Consider the following 17,538-nt stretch of genomic DNA (forward strand, 5'->3'; position numbering starts at 1 on the left):
ACGCTCTGTCCCTGGAACTCTGACAAACTCAGAGTTCCTTCCTCCCTTCCATGACCCAACTACTATTGTTTAAAACGAAGAGCTTGCCCATTCTGACCAATCAAAAGTGACCACATGTTGAAAACATCTCCCAACCTAAGCCAAGTTTCTGAACACACAAATAGTTAAATGGATACACGAAAAAAAATGTAATTGTCTTTCGTTTTATTTTATAATTCTGTCCACTCAGAATCACAAGAAATTAAATTAACTGTACGCAATTGTTGCACTTCAGGAAACACGTCTGTGTATGTATAAGTGTGTGTGAATGGATATCTAATCTGTCCAAAAAGGATTTACAAAATCACACTGAATAAATAGTATGTTTCTTTTGCATAAGGCTACTGAACAAGTTCTTCATTCTCAAAATGGCAGTTGTAGAGAGTAATGGAATAAAAGATTAATACTTAACAAAGTATGGAATGAGAAATTGATTTGACATTCTAAGTAGAATTGGCATCCTTTGAAATTGCAACTGAAACAGCACTGCAGCTTTATAAAACTTTTTACATGTGTGTGACTAGGATAGTCTGCCTTTGAACCACTGGATTCAGACTCAAGCCCTTGAAGGCCGCAGATCTGCAGAGATTTGCATTGTTCCCTCTTCTAATCCTTTGAATTCATAGAGGTCAACAGAAAAATTGTACCTGCTGTTTCTGACTAAATAAACTTGGTCTCAGTTTCTGTTTCTTTGTACTATTACACCATTTCCTTCTCCAGCGATTATTTGTTTTGGTGGGGATTTAAAATATCAAAAAAAAATATTTTTACCTTGTCTCTTGGCCTTTATATTATTGCTAACCAGCATGTCACATGTGCTCAATTTTGGTTGACATGACCACTGAGTTGCATATAGTGCTGTGAGTCAGTCAGCATTAACATGTTCTCTCACTGTGACACGTTCAGGAGACAGGCTTGACTTTTTACCAATGTCTATGACAGCTGAAGAGAGTCGACACTCTCACTCTGACGACTCCACCTTATTTCAAATATGGTATTCCTGTTTTCATGCATTCATCGCTTATTTCAGAGGCTATTCCCTAAGCTCATTATTTACGAGGGAAGCCTGGCTGTTTTGGTTCAAATTCTAGTGTCCATAAGGCAAAGATGGAGGCTTCCAAGACACATACCTCCAGGGGTATATTTAAATATACAAGCACTCAAGCTACTGCTACTCTTCCTTCACTTCCTCCATGGTTGAAGCAGGTGTGGTAAATGACACAGCATGACATATAAAGCTAAACTCTGCAGTGATGTGGCCCTCTAAGACTGGAGTCAGTCATATTGTCTGCACAATTTATTCTCTTCTTGTTCTCATTCTCATTTCTCCAGGATGCTTAACTAAATTTTACTAGTTGAATTATTTTTCAAGCCTTTCAGTTTTGTCCTCACAAGCTTATACTGGAGAACAGTGGAAAACAAATCTTTGCCGACCCCCACAAGAGGCATTAAAACCTCTTTAAAAAAGCTACGAGAATTTTCTTCTTTCTCGTTTTTAAGATGCTCTATCTCTTGGTCCATAAGCTCAGCCTTCTCCTTGAAGCCTTTCTCCAAGAGGTCTTTCTGTTCGGCCAGTTTGCTCTCCACAGCTTTGTTCAGCTCCTCCCGCTGCAAATGCTTCTCCTCCTCAAACTTCCTCTCCATCTGCAGCAGCCGCTCCTGTTGACTCTCCTTCTCCACCTCCATCATTCGCTCCATCTCCATCTGTTTCTCCTCTGCTGCCTTTTTCTGCTGGTCTATCAGAGCTGCTTTTTCTCTCTCTTCTGTTTTTAGATGTAGAGGGAGAGACAGAGGGATTGAGGATGTGAAAGATAGAATATTCTATGTCAACCAGTGCCCTACACATGTACTGAATCAGTGAAATCAAAATTGATCTTTTAAGTAAAGAAAATGTATAAGGCAAGTGTAAACATATTTGGGGCCTTTACTGTGAGGCAATTACTTGGAACTAAGAAAATGCATGTCTGCAATTTTTAGTTAATTTATATTCAAAAGAATCTCACTTGCATTTAAACTCTGCAAGTATTACAGTACTACTCTTGTTTCATTGTTAAGTTTCAGATGGAAACCAAACAGGTTAATGTTTTGTAATGCAGAGCAAAAAACAGCCCAATCAGGAATTGTTTTTTTCCATGTTATCTAGATTAATACAGCTAAGCAAGCGCTCCTATTGGTTACGGTGTCTAGAGCTAAACTGAAGTCCCAGCAGATTGCCTTGTCTAGACTGCCATTAGATTAACTATCAGCATAATTATGCAGTGACAGAGGAATCAACCAATCACATTTTGATTTCCAATGGCTTGAATCAATTGTGTGAGAAAAAAAGGTCACTCTAGACCTTCTGAAAACATCACTGACTGTGAATACAGGCAGCAGCTTAATGAATGGCTTGTTAGAACGGAAAACAGATGTGGCAGCTCTATAAAAGAGCTCACTACTAAAGTCACTGTGAAACTGCTACAAGGTAAACTATATGCTAATATGTCTGTCACAAGCTTCAAGTAAAACATGAAATGCCTTTTAGAAGCTCCAAATGGCTATATTTAATCTAGAACTGCCTTTTTCAAATTTCTCATTTCAATCTTAAATGAGGCAGCAGTTGCATCTGGCGCACTAAGGCATCATAATGTAACTTGTGCACCGTTTAAGAGTAAACACATTTAGGGCTTCTAAAAGGCATTCCAAGAAGCTAACTTTAGCATGTTCTGGAAGTGTATGAGAAGTTATCTTAGTACTAACTACATAAGTTAACTATATCATCTTTATCAAGGTGTTTTCTTCCTAATGGTTTTCACATTTATGGCTGGAGCTGAGCACCTAGATAGTCATAGTTCACCACTGCTTGAGGATATTGTATGACCACACCAAAAATAAATAGAAAATTATAAATATCGGCGTTTCTCTTTTGACTTAATCCTAAAGACTTTCCCTTGCACTATAGCTTCATTTAGACAGGCAAATTTGATTTCTTGTTTACATATATGTCTGTCTTTATTGATTAACTAATTATTTTATATTGGTTATTTATCTCAGTGTAAATCAATCATCAAAGAACTCTGCTCTTCACTCTATGTGACTTCTGTGTTTCAATCAAACTGCGGGAAAAGCGACCTCTATTTATTCATTCATGTATGTACAGCATGTACCAGAACAACAAAGATCTCATTTATGGAAAAGAAAATAATAATAATAATAACTGTAATACTTTAATAACTGTATTACTATTATTGGGCCTAGTAATTTCATTGTAGTATCTTACCTTGAATCTTTTTCTCATTTTCAGATAGTCTTTTGTCAGCCTGGAGAATGGAGTTTGCTTCCACACTTCTTTCACTCAGAAACATCTCTAACACATCCTCAGCCTACACAAAGAAATCGCACACATACTGAGATATACAGTGAGGAAGGTTTGTACAGCAGGATCCTCCCTATTTTGATTCTGACTTCTTTTCCCTACTACTGTTGTCTGTTGTTAGAACAGTGGAAGACAAGTTACCATTTTCTTATAGATGATTTTTTACCTTGACTCCTTTGTTGGGCTGTCTGTGGTACTGGGTGATTATGTTGTCTCTGTGTGTACAGAAGAGTTCATATCCTCCAGGTTTTGTGTATTTTCCCTGCTGCAAGTGCTCACTCATGTCCTTATACAGATCAGACAACAGCTCCCAGCACTTTCTCTCTGACACAGTCATGTTCTGATCAAGAAGTTCAAAATAATGTTTGTCTACTTCTTCCTGAAAATACATGAAAAGACATACTCAAAAATGTCCACTAACATGAGCAATCTGTATATACAGAAAAGTGACAAATTAGAGAATAAAACAGCATAAAGAGTCTCTGAAACTGTACTGGAGGAATTAAATGAAGGCCAAAGAATAAGATTTATGACAGTTTCATATTCATCAAACCATTCTGTGACCTTCCTGCTCTGTGGATGGGGCCATTGTCATCCTAAGAGACTACTTCCATCAGGATGGAAATGTTTCATCATATTCATCATAGGACAGTTTCATGTCACTACAGAAATACAAATTGTTTTGGTCTAAAAGCAAAGCCTTGAGCTACACCCTTGCATTTTAGAGTAGGAAGTGAGACTGTAACCCTGTCCATCATGGTGAGCAGATAGATCCCATTGTTTTGAAGTGAATGTGTCTGAAAGTCAGTGTGTAACATTAAGAATTCACTACTGAAACATATTTTCTGCAATTAAGTAAACCAAAACAGTCACTATTCAAATATTGTATTGGTAGTGACAAAATGGAATGTTCAATCACTTGTTTTAATAAAATAAACAGAATCAAGGTATAGAGTCACTCAAAGACAAATAATTTTACCCCAAATCCAACTCAAAAGTTTGAAATGTGTTTTGGCCTTTGAACCAGTTCGGTGGAGTGATCAATATATGTGTGTATGTATGTGTGTGTGAATGTGTAACTCACTGAAAGTGAATTAAGGTATTCTTTTGTTTCATCTTTAAAAGAGCGCTTCATGAATTCAGTGGTGGCCAAGTTGCTGCACCTCTGGTGTTCAGCAGAAATCTCATCAATACTGACTGGAAACAAACTTTTCACCTGCAAAGGAATTGAATTCCTGAAGAAAACTTATTTTCTTAATGATATACTTTAGGTGTAGATTAGTGACTTTGCTGAAATAATTACTGTAATAGATCATAACACCTTTATGTTAGCTATTGAAAGTGGTAAAATGGATACATCAGAGATTCTCACAGTCTGCCAGCATGCCAACATTCTCATCTTATTTTTTGTGCTGCTCCAGATGAAACTTGTGACATTGCTAACATTATCAAGCCTGCATCTAGGATCATGCAGCTACATTTTGGTCAATTTACTTTCAGGTCAGTAGTAATACATGATATAATACCCAATTTTATATCCCAATGTACAAACCCAGTTCCCAAAAGTTGAGACAGTGTGTGAAATGCTAATAGAAACAGAAAGCAGTAATTAGTAAATTCTGCTGAACTGTATTACATTGAAAATGGTACAAAAGCACAATATTTTATGTTTTACCTTATTAAGTTCATTATTTTTTGTAAATATATATGCCCATTAGAAATGTGATGCAAGCAAAATGTTCCAAAAAAGTTGGGACAAAAGCATGTTTACCACTGTGTTACATCACCTTTCCTTTTAACAACATTTAATGATTGGGAACTGAAGACACAACCCAATCCAGTTTGAAAGCTGAGTTTTTTTCCATTCTTTTGTTATTTAAGTCTTAAGCTGTACAACAGTATGGGTCCTTCAATTGTTGTATTTTGCACATGTTTTCAGTAGGAAACAGTTCTGGACTGCAGGTAGGCCATACTAGCACTCACACTCTCTGATTATGCAGCCAAGCTGTTGTAATACCTGCAGAATGTGGCTTGATGGTGTCATACTGAAATAAGCATGGGCATCTCTGAAAAAGATGTCATCTTAAAGGCAGCTTATGTTGCTCCAAAATGTGTTTAGCCTTAATGGTACCTTCACAGATGTGCAAGTTACCCACTAAAACCCCCAATACCATGACACACAGTGGCTTTTGAATTTCATGCTGGTAACAATCTGGCTGGTCCTTTTCTTATTTGGCCCAGAGAACACAATGTCCATTATTTCCACAAACAATCTGAAAGGTTGACTCATCAGACCACAAATTTCAAATTTCCACTGTGTCAGTCCATTTCAGATAAGCCCAGATAAGTCAGTAGCATTTCTGGATGCTGTTGACATTTGGCTTCCATTGCACATATTACAGTCTTCCATTTGTGGATGCATCAACATACAGTGTTCATTGACAACAGTTTGTCAATGTTTTCTCAAGCCCATGTGATGATATACATCACATAAGCATTCTGCAGTACTGTCAGAATGGTCATGGGCTGTCAGTTGTGTTTTTGGCCTTGACACACTGAGATTTATCCCGATTCTCTGAATTGTTTTTATGATATGCTCTGTAGAGGGTGAAATACCTAAAATCAGTCGCTCACTAAGAAATGTTATTGTGTTGGATTTTTTGCTGATGCATTTTTGACAAAGTCGCGAGCCTTGACCCTTTCTTGCTCATAAGGGCCTAGGACTTTCCCAGATGATCATTTTGTATTTAAACATGATTGCATTACCAGTTTAATCTGTTTTTTGAACTTTTCACAAATGTTCCTAGTCTTAAATTGCTCCCCAAATTTTTTGGAACATGTTGCAGGCATAAATTTCAAAATAACCATATGTTTACCAAAAAACATAGGTAAAACTTTACATTTCTTGTCTTTGTACTGTTTTTTTTTTTAAATACAAGTCAAAGTAGATTAATAAATCACTGTTTTTATGTGTTTATTTGCATTTCACATAATGTCCCAGCTTTTTTGGAATTGAGGTTTGTATACTTGAATAGCCCAAAAATAGACATTCTTAGATTTTGAATGCATTGTTATGCTGCATTATGATAATATTTTTTATAATTTATTTATTTACTTAATTGGAATTCCAGACAAGTTCCTGTGAACATACTGAAAATATTTTGTAAAGCGGCTGCTTTTTTTCTGAAGACTACATCTTCAATCTATCCCCATGGATAGAATTTAGACAGAATATAAGATTTAGTTACACTTACGTTTTTGTTAATGCTTAGTCTTTATTTAAAAGTGTGTGTGCATGTATGTCTAACCTGTTCCATTCCACTCTGGTACACCTTAAGCCCTTCCTGTACAGCGGCCTGGTTCTCTATCTGTGCCATGGTGACCACAGCATTCTCCAGACAGGGCACTTTGCCGCTACAGATTGTATCCACGTACAACCTCACCAGATGACCAAACACTGATAATACACACACACACACACACCACACACACACACACACAAGTTACAGTATTGTTATGTAGGTATGCAGATGCAGTCACTAACTAATTAGATGAATAAGCAAAAGTGTGTGAATAAAGAATTAGATTAAAAGTGAATTGTGCTAAAGCACTTACTCCTCCCAGTGACTTTGTGTCCTCCTTTAAGTGTTTTCACATTGCTCTCTTTAAAGACATAGTTACAGAAACTCTGTGTGACCTTCAGGAAGTCTGGCCAAATATCATGCTCGTCCAGGCTCTCAAGGTGGGCCATGTTCTCTTGGGAGGCCGGCAACGGGAACACAAAGCACTTTCTGGTAGGGAAATAGCTCCGAATACACTGCCGTGGAAGATTGTAATTGTTTATTGCCTTACTACAGCCTAAAAGAAAGACAAAAAGTTTTTTTCTTACATTTGAAAGTTAACCTTACACACTATTCATTAGTTTTTATTCCACAGATTTTATTCCAATTGCAGGTAAAATTTTAAGTCCAGTTTAAGGAACATAACATCTGCAGGTAACTATTTAAAAAATATTTTCTGCAAATGTTAATGCACAGTTACTTCCTATTTAAATAATTTGAAAATAGTAAAATATCAATTGCAACATACAAAAGTTCTGCATACAACTGTAAGCTTTTTCAAACCATCAAGCAATTTTCTTTGCACATGTTCCAAAAGCAAGTAAGATCAACATGGCTGTGTGGCATGGCTGTTGTAATGCTGGTTAAGTTTCCCACTTCAAAAATAAAGACAAAGAAAACCTTGCGCATATTTCAAAATGAATTAAGAAATTCACTAATTAAAATATAAATAATACATTAATAAATAGTCTAAAATGAAAAGCACTTACTTCTTTACTTTAAAAAAATAAAAATGAAAAAAAGTGTATGCATGCAACAGGAACAGGATTTTTGTTTTTCATGCAGTTTCATGCAAGGATTACATGTTTTTTAAGCCTTTACAGTGTTCTAGGTTGTTCTAATTAAACCCTATTTTAGACATTAATCAGTAGTTACAGAGATCAATTTTAATGTTAGAAGTCTCAAAAAACTTTAATGGTACACTTTTGATTTATTCCTTTTAAGGGTAGAGCAGTAAAGGTTCAGTCAGCCTCGAGGCAACTAAATTTGCCAGACAGAACAACCCGAAAGTGGTCATCTCACAACATTACTTCATCAAACAAAAGCCAGACTGCTATCATGAGAATCTCAACAAGAAACATTATTATCACCTTTCTTTAGCTGAAGGGCAAAATCCAGGTACTCGTCCTCAGTGACCTGACCCTTTGTCTTGATCACTAGCTCTAGAACAAAATCTCGCACCGTCCAGATGAAATTTGGGAAAAACTGCACAAACTTAGAGTCGTCCTGCTCATCCTCATCTTCATCTCCTGCTGGTGAAGGTGATTTGATCCTAATGTGCTCTGCGAGCTCAGTGACATAACTGCAGCCTGCTAAGGATTCAACTGCATGAGAAATGTTCTTGTGTGTGTTTGTGCTTAGAAAAGCAGACTGTGTGTATACTTTTGCAAACGAGTGTTAGAAAGGCTTGTGTGAGACAATTTTCTGAAACCAAGAGGTGGTTTTCAGGGTTCTTTAGAAATGGTCATAGAACAATGACTTCTCAAAGAACCACTTGAGTTATTATATTGTTGCATTATTATTACTGTTATTATTATTATGTATCTCCATATGGAGAACATGCTGTATTTAGTTCTTTAAAGAATGCTTCAAAATACTTCCAAATAGAGCCAAAAAGTGGCAGAACTATAGAACCCTTTTTGCATAGACTGTATGAATGTATTTTTTTAGGATGAAGGATACTGCAGCTTTTCCAGTGCTGTGTTGTCAATGGTGCCACGGCTGTTGTAGACCAGAGTGCTGCTGAGCAGAACAGCCAGGCAGAAGATCCAGGCATCATTCTTAGAGTCTCCCTAAAACAGTTCAACATTTTACATTAGAAGAAAGGGCCATTGCTACAGGTGCCAAAAAACACCAAAAACTTGCATCTAGATTCACATAAAAGAGCGAGTTATTAAATATTTTAGCCCCCAAAAAAGGTCACACTGTGAAAGAGGTTAAGAACCTCTGGGTTAGTTGAAAGTCCTCCTAACTCACCTTTTATTGTAGTGCATCTCAGTTAGGTAAACAATGCAATTTCAGTTTTACTTACTTTTCTTACTTTAAAAATTGTGGATGTGGTTTTGGTTGCCTTATTACAAGCTGAAATTGCTTGGATTTTTTTCCTCCACAGTTGGTGTCCTTACCTTGTCCACATCCCCCAGTCCCTCAGTGTCCAGTAGTAGCAGTGTGTGTTCTGCTTTAGTAGGGTGTGGCACACACCACATCCAGATACCTTTAGTCTTCGACTCAATGGTGCTGCCTAGAGCGAAGCCTGAAAAGGTCCGCAGGAATTATTATCATTATTTGGGGAACAAACAGAAGTAACTTGGTCAGTTATGAATTACGAATACTTCTATTGTCATTGTACAAGTACAACGAGATTCAGTGTGCACTTCACTACAAGCTACCTTTTTGCTGCAAATGTTGGTTTTCTCTTTCTCTATCAGTATCTCGCAGAGATTTAGCAGGCTGATAGTCATATTTCTCTTGAGATGTCTTAAAAACAACTCATCATTAACAAACTGTGTTAAAAGGGGGCCCTGTGATGGACAGGCGACCTTGTCCAGAGTGTTTTCTGCTTTCTGCCCAATGAGCACTGGGATAAGCTCCAACACCACCCCGCAACCCAGGAAGAAAAGCGGCTTAGAAAGTGTGTGTGTGTGTGTGTGTGTTAAAGGGGACAGATTATTTAATTTTTTGGGGTCTATCTGAATAGATTTACATGCCCTAATGTTACAAAAACACATTAATTATCTCAGACCGTACATTTCTGTTCATGCTGTGAAACACTTTGTTAGAGTTCCTGTGTCTTTAAGCACCCCCTCCTGATGAGCCCAGTGTGCTTTGACTGGTCAATCACCAGAGCCACGCTGTCCCTACTCATTTTGCCCCTGTCTTGCAGTGTGCAGACAGACTCCCTCCTGAACAGCTGCTATTTTACCAATGGTGTCAGTTTGGCCATATCAGTTTGAGCCAGAGTTTAATGCTTTCAGGTAAGTGTCTTCTCAACATGGCTACAAAACTGAACTAAACTCCTCCCGGCCTCCAATAGCTGAATGTTGTGTGAGGGCGTGCCAAGCTTGCCAGTAGGCAGGCAATAAGGATTATCTTAAGAGATATAATGAGATATAAGAGCGTAATGTTGTAACAAAGAAAAAGGGCTGGAATTCCAACAAACTCGTTTCAGGCAGCTGAGAAAAGTGGCTTCTATGGAAGAGAGTTACTCCCTCTGGCGTACTTTGAGCTTTGTAACTTTGCAGACTGTTTACATGCACAAAAAGCTCCATAGCACAGTAAAGAGAAAAACTGGAATAGATAAGTAATATAACATGTGTTAAAACAGCTAACAAAAAGTGGTACAATGTACAATTTGCAGCCGAATTTGAAAGGAAAATCTCTTTGACAGTTCATTTCCAGTGTTTTAACAAGTATGATGTACATTAAATACTGTATTTACTGTAAACTGATATGGTTTTGCATTTTCACTTTCAATAAAGTACACCTTTCAATCAAACACTGACTTATTAAATTTGGAAGCCATTTGTACATTGTTTACTCACACAGGAAATGCAGCTGCAAATACTGACTGGTTAAATGAACATTTTTGTCCTATCTCTAAGGACATGCTGCCATTTAAAGAAGCTGTAAACTCAACTGCAAAATTGAAAAATCTCTATAGATGACTTGATGATCATTAACAAAGTTACATTTGAAAAAAAAAACAAAAAACAAAAGTGCAAATGGTGTTGAACTATATTTAAAATGCCTGATCAACACCGTGTAGGTGTAAAAACCCTATGGCTGAAAGCTTTTTTTTTCAGACATCGAGTCTGTGTGAGCTATCAGCTTACGGGAGTGACTGCAGTAACCCTTGTGTTCAGTGTTAGTGGCAAATGCAAGTAGGAAATAGGCTGCATTTTTCAGTTCAACTTCAAAAGGAGCAGCAGTAATATGGAAAGGAATGGAATGGAAAATTGGCTTTATTTGCATTTTCTCCTCATTCTGGCAACTGACACTTTTGAGTAACATGAGTGAGCATATTTAAGGTATTAGAATGTTGGCACTCTGTCACTGTTGACTGTTGACTCTTTGCCCATCATTATTGTACTCAACTGAGAAACCAAGCCATTTCAAACAGCTTGGCTAATCAACCATCCAAGGTCAGCTTATTCCAGTCAACAGTGACAGAGTGCCAACATTCTAATACCTTAAATATGCTCACTCATGTTACTCAAAAGTTGAAGTAGAGTCCCCCTAGAGTCCCTTATGGTCGTGATCATCTCTATTAGGGATATAAAGAATTGTGCTGAAAGTAAAAGAATATTAAGATGCATATTGTCAAACCTTGTTTCATAAATGAAGCAGTCACCAGAGAAAAACTAAGCTATCTAGCCTGTGTGAGTGGTTAGGCTTTACGGTGAAAATCTGCCATTAGGTCAGCTACCAATCAGTTTTAAAAGTCTAATGATGTTGCACTCAATAATCAGCATATGTTCCTGTGATAGCATACTTTGCTGAGCAAGCATGGGAGTGAACAACGTTTTTATTCATTTTTGCCTAATGAAGCAACAAACACTTTATACATTAGGAAAATTGGTTAATGCATAAATAAATCTTTATATGCACTGTTTTTTGTTGTTACATGCCATGCTGAATGTGGATCGTATTAGTGTAAGATTTTAACAGTGTAAGACAGGATACAAAGAAAAAACCTATATTTTTCACATAACGAAATGGATCTTCTAGTTTTTCTAGAGTGAACACTATTTAAAAATTTGGTTACCAGTTAACAATAAATTACTTTTTTATTATTATTTACATCCATTTCCATATGAATACAATACATTGTTATGTCTTTTGGGTTTACTTATTTTGGAAATAATTGTACATAAATTTTGTTCTTGTGGAAATTATATATATAGAATTATGTACAGTAAACTTATTGCAATATACATACAGACAAACATTATTAACTACTCTTAAAGATTGTTTTTTTTCCTTATAGTTTGCCACACCAATAAAATCACTAACCTGGTTTAACCTGTCTAACCTGGCCACCCTGTTAAAAAGTTCTGGCTACACCCTTGAGTGGACATAGTTAAACTAGCCAACAAATTATGAAACAAGATCTTGACTTAATACAGTTAAGTAGTGTTCACCTGTGTTGGGCAGGGCTGTGGAAAAAAGACACTGATGAAAAATATGCCCTAATTCTGCTTAGTCTAGGGAACAGTTGACATCAGTGCTTCCAATATAGTCGCACGCAACTTAAATCCAACAGAGGAAACACAACAGAACAACAATCTCAAATCAAAATGACCAACATTGTTCTTTATTAGACAGTCAGTAGTACATTCGTGAAGGATGAATGAACAACCCCATTTCCAAAAAAGTTGGAACACTGTGCAAAAAAACAACAAAAAACAAAATTCAATGATGTTCAAATCATTTAAACCTTATATGTCATTGAAAATAGTACAAAGACAACATATCATATGTTGAAACAGAAATTTTATTGTTTTTTGAAAAATTTATGCCCATTTTGAATTTGATGCCAACAACATGTTCCAAAAAAGTTGGGACGAGGGCCTGTTTACCACTGTGTTTCATCACCTCTTCTTTTAACAACACTCTGTAAGCACTTGGGAACTGAGGAGACCAATTGCCGCAGTTTTGAAAGTGAAATGTTTTCCCATTTTTGCTTAACATAGGATTTCAGCTGTTCATCGGTTCAAGGTCTCCTTTGTTGTATTTTTCATTTCATAATGTGCCAAATGTTATCAGTTGTGACAGGTCTGGACTGTAGGCAGGCCAGTTTAGTGCCCAGACTCTTTTAATATGGAGCCATGCTGTTGTAATACATGCAGGATGTGGTTTGACATTGTCTTGCTTTTATAAACAAGGCCTTCCCTGAGAAAGTCATTGTCTAGATGGCAGCATATGTTGCCAAAACATGTATATATCGTTCAGCATTAATAGTGCCTTCACAGATGTGCACGTCACCCACGCCATGTGCACTAATGCACCTCTATACCATCATGAATGCTGGCTTTCAAATTGTGCACTGATAACAAGCTGAGTGGTCTTTAGCCTGGAGGACACAGAATTTCAAATGTTGATTTGTCAGACCATAGGACACTTTTCCACTTCCCCTCAGTCCATTTTAAATGAACCTGGACCCAGAGTATGTGGGAGTGTTTCAGGATCCTCTTTATATATGCTTTCTTTTTTGCATTTAAGAGTTTAAATTTCCAATGGGTGCAGCGTGGAACTGTTTTCACAGACAGTGGTTTTCAGAAGTTTTTCTGAGCCCATGCAGTGATTTCCACTACAGAATCATGTCTGTTATTATTGCAGTGCCGTCTGAAGGCCCAAACATCATGTCCAGCAAATACTGGTTTTTGGCCTTGTACAGAGTTATCTCCAGATTCTCTCAATCTTTTAATGTTATTATGTACTGTAGATGAGGGCGGCACGGTGGCGCAGTGGGTAGCGCTGTCGCCTCACAGCAAGAATGGCCTGGGTTCGATTCCCGGCCGGGCGACCAGGGTCATTTCTGTGTGGAGTTTGCCTGTTCTCCCCATGTCTGCGTGGGTTTCCTCCGGGTTCTCCGGTTTCCTCCCACAGTCCAAAAACATGCAGTCAGGCCAATTGGACATGCTAAATTGCCCCTAGTGTGACTGTGTATGTCTGTTTGTCTGCCCTGCGATGGACTGGCGACCTGTCCAGGGTGTATCCTGCCTTCCGCCCAATGACAGCTGGGATAGGCTCCAGCACCCCACCGCGACCCAGTAGGATAAGCGGTTTAGATGATGTATGTACTGTAGATGAGGAAAAACAAAAGTTCTTTGCTATTTTAAGTTGAGAAATGTTATTCTTGAATTGTTGCATTTTTTGATCGTGCAGTCTTTCACAGAGTGGTGAACCCCTGCTCATCTTTACTTCTGAAAGACTCAGCCTCTCTGGGATGCTCATTTTATACCCAATCATGTTATTGACCTGTTGCCAGTTAACCACCAGGTGTTTTTTTTAAGCAATACACCACTTTTTTTGGAACATGTTGTTGCCATCAAATTCAAAATGGGCATATATTTAAAAAAAAAACAATAAAATTTCTCAATTTCAACATTTGGTATGTTGTCTTTGAAGCATTTCCATTTAAATATAGGGTTTAAATCATTTGCACATCATTGCATTTTGTTTTTATTTACATTTTTCACAGCGTCCCAACTATATTTTAGTGTAAAATCTCAAAAGCTGTGTGACCTTATTGCCTGTCCTGTCCTCCACTGTAGAAACTATACAAAGCAGCAGTTGGCCAAATCACGTCAAATAGCTTAAATACAGCCACTAAAAAGCAAGAAAAATGTCTTACCAGTTTGTTTTCCTGCCAGGCGGTTCATGAGGTAAGACTTCCCTGTGCGGTAGAGCCCCACCACAGACACCACCACCACCGGCTGGTCAATCCCATAAAGGTACTCAATGGCACCATCATTCACACGCAGTGACCCGTTTACATTTTCCACCACACAAATGGGCTCCGGCATGGGTTTTCTGCACATGATACTTTCTTGGTCTGCCCTGGAGCATGGAAATACAACTCATTTTTTTTAGGTCTTGGCTAAATACACTTCCATGAAGCTACAGATAAGCATGTCCTGTATGGTTCTGCATTTAGCCAATAGCCATGCCTGGCATCAGACTGTTAGCCACCACTAATCCCACAATTTTTTGGACATGTTTCTATATAGTGGCCCACAAAGTGTGTGCTGACTCTGCTTGCTGTGGGTACTGAAAACAAAAGTGGGAGATATGCTTTACTACAAGTGAAATATTACACAAAAGGCCTAAAGCCTTGGTTGTAGCACATTCCTAGGGGGGTGGATGCCTTGCTATAGATCAAATATTACATAAAACATTTAATTTGTTAAAACATAATTTGATTAATTTTTAGTCTTTTTTAATTTTTTAAAAATGTTTTACTCTGTTCATATCTGACTGTAATTTTGTATTTGACCTGTAGTAAGTTAACCATTCCTCTGGGAACCCACTACAACCGTTAATGTGATGATGTTTCATGATGATAATTTCAATGATATTTTTTACATTTTGTGATTTACTACTGTAGTCTAGGACTTTCTTGTGTAGTAAGTCAACCTACAACCTACTACAAGCTTTTAGCTGTTGTTATTTTCTTAAGTTTGACTGAAAGACACATTAAATCAATTAAAAACTTAACATTAATGTTAAAATTTAACTAAAAATTAAAATGTAATATTAAATTTTTATGCTATCCTGTATGTTATCCTGTACTATTGAATGGATAACTTCTGGAATACTGGAATACTTCTAAGTCATCCATCCCCCAGGGAACACAGCTTTTAACGTGCTTTTAACGTGTTGATCTTAATTTGTTATTTTTCTATAATTTTCTAATAATTTTCTGGCTATTCTAGAAGACAGTTATTTTTCAATAATTTTTTCATTCTTTTTTCTTTTCTTGTTTGCAATTTATTAATGTACCAAGATTTTGGATTCTTCTTGTAGTAACATCATTTTATTGATTGTCAGTCATTTTTTTCAAATGTTTTTATTTATTATTGTTTCCATGCTATAGGGTTTTAAATGATATTTCATTTGTAGTCATTTGTCCACTCCCCTAGGGAGTCTTAATGGGTTGACAAATAAATGTGCATTTTTTTTGTTGATTTTTTAGGGGGGGTTTTTAAACAATGTATTACTGTATCAATGCTTTATGACTTTTGTGTAGTGATTTCCCTTTCCCACTTGGCAGCTAGTACAACCTTTGATTTGTTTAAATATTGGAACATTTTCTTGATTACTAGTAGTTTTTTTATGTTTGATTAATTGCTGTATCCATGCTATAGGACTTTTATGCGATACTTCACTTGTAGTAAGCCATGCACCTTTCTTAGTACTACAAAGTACTACAACCTTTAATGTTTTGACAAGTTACTTTTTGTTTTTTTGTATTTAAAAAATATATTACTGTATTCCTGCTTAGGACTTTTATGTAATATTATGAATTTGTTTAAATGTAATTTTATTTATTTTTAATATTTCTTTTTAAAACACTGATGTACACATTTATGCTATTTCACAAAACAATATTTAAATTACCTTTATAGTAAGTCTGTGGCTATCTGACATATATAAAAAAATCATCTGCAGTAAATAGACTGGCTTCTTCCAAGCTTACTATATGTTTTAATTTTTTTTTTAACATGTAGAGTAACTAAACTTTACAATTTATTCATGACCTGTTTAGTATTATGTCAAAATTATTTGTGATGAAGCATAAACAAAATTCCACCAATGGATAGTTTTGGAAAAAATCTAAATTGTAGATGTCTTTATCTTTACAGTAACTTATTCATTTTCCAAGGTACAGCACTATTTAAATCACAAAATAATATTTATTAAAATACAACTAGTAAAAATTTTCATCAGGCTTGGAAGAGGCTTTTCTCTTTACTGCAAGCGATTTTGTGACTAAAGGCCAACAGGTATGATAGCTTTAGGACAAAAAAGCGACTCTTAAAATGCAGCAAAGAGGGTTTCTGAAAACTGGGATTAATAGTAGGCTTAAAGGGGAATATCACTCATTTTCCAAAATTTCTGCATAATTAAACGGTTAAGAAAATCATTCAGGATGGTTTGGTGTGAAATACTCTATTGTAATATACCAGGTCAGAATTGTTTGCAGTGCTGGTGATATAGGACCAAAGTTCTGAAGAGTTTAATGCTTCTAAAAGCTCCCTTACAGAAAGTTATTGCATAGAAATGGTTATGACATTTGTTTGTAGTATGTTCTCTGTCTTCCCAAGAGAGAGAAAATGTAGTTGAACATTTTTGTATTTTATTTCATGAGAAACCGAGGGCTGAATCTCAAATGACTCCCTTCTTACATAGCGCACTACATAGGAATTAAAATACTGACTCCTACACCCAAGCAGTGCAAATAGCCATTTGGGATTCAGCCACATGTGCATAATACCATACTGGACAAACAATAAATAAGTTTGGCGTAGACGAATTTCAGAATTTACCTACATAGGAAGGGGGCGCCATTTGGGATTCAGCTGGGGAGTAAAAAGTCAAATATCCAGTGATTGTCCCATATAAAATCAATTTTACTACTGCAATTTTAACTACTCCATTAAAGTCTTAATGCAATAGACAGCTTTCGAGACTGCTACGACGTAAAGTTCCCACTGCAGCCCACAAAACGCGTGTTAGTCTTGTATTACTGCATGACTTACAGCCATTTATAGTATTTCTACCACTCAACTGGTTAGCTCAACTACAGAAAGCGTTTGAGAGCGATAAGGTGTTAACTGATGTAACGCATGTAGTCCGTTTTTAACTCCGTCTCAACAAAATCTAATAGAGCACTAAAAATAACAGGCAACTACTTACCGTATGATGTCACTTGCTCTCAAATGTCTGCGAACGGACCAGCAGCTGCGCTAAAATGGTGCATAGAGCGAGGTGGCTTGGGCTGGTTTGGGGGATCCGCCC

The 17,538-nt window shown here is 36.8% G+C and overlaps 1 protein-coding gene across 1 annotated transcript; it reads right to left on the reverse strand.

The window, feature by feature from the left end:
* Positions 1 to 187: 187 nt before the first annotated feature.
* On the reverse strand, positions 188 to 17,537 carry LOC118802002 (guanylate-binding protein 1-like). Its single transcript, XM_036562433.1, has 11 exons — positions 17,437 to 17,537; positions 14,372 to 14,577; positions 9,141 to 9,268; positions 8,698 to 8,807; positions 8,106 to 8,317; positions 7,010 to 7,252; positions 6,703 to 6,851; positions 4,479 to 4,610; positions 3,561 to 3,773; positions 3,299 to 3,401; positions 188 to 1,802 (listed from the first exon to the last, which is right to left on the reverse strand). The coding sequence occupies exons 2-11, from the start codon at positions 14,556 to 14,558 to the stop codon at positions 1,381 to 1,383; spliced, it is 1,899 nt and encodes a 632-aa protein (XP_036418326.1). The 5' UTR covers positions 14,559 to 14,577; positions 17,437 to 17,537; the 3' UTR covers positions 188 to 1,380.
* Between the last annotated feature and the right edge of the window lies 1 nt (position 17,538).

The sequence above is a fragment of the Colossoma macropomum genome, unplaced genomic scaffold (assembly GCF_904425465.1).
Source record: "Colossoma macropomum unplaced genomic scaffold, Colossoma_macropomum, whole genome shotgun sequence".
Taxonomy (NCBI): domain Eukaryota; kingdom Metazoa; phylum Chordata; class Actinopteri; order Characiformes; family Serrasalmidae; genus Colossoma; species Colossoma macropomum.

Bases quoted from the DNA above. Each gene is read 5' to 3' on its own strand.
- LOC118802002 (XM_036562433.1), bottom strand. From the start codon at position 14,558: ATGTGCAGAAAACCCATGCCGGAGCCCATTTGTGTGGTGGAAAATGTA. The intron at 8,808-9,140 runs GTAAGGACACCA...GAACTGTTTTAG, and splicing joins GACTGGGGGATGTGGACAAG to GGAGACTCTAAGAATGATGC. The intron at 3,402-3,560 runs GTAAAAAATCAT...TTCTTTGTGTAG, and splicing joins AGCCCAACAAAGGAGTCAAG to GCTGAGGATGTGTTAGAGAT.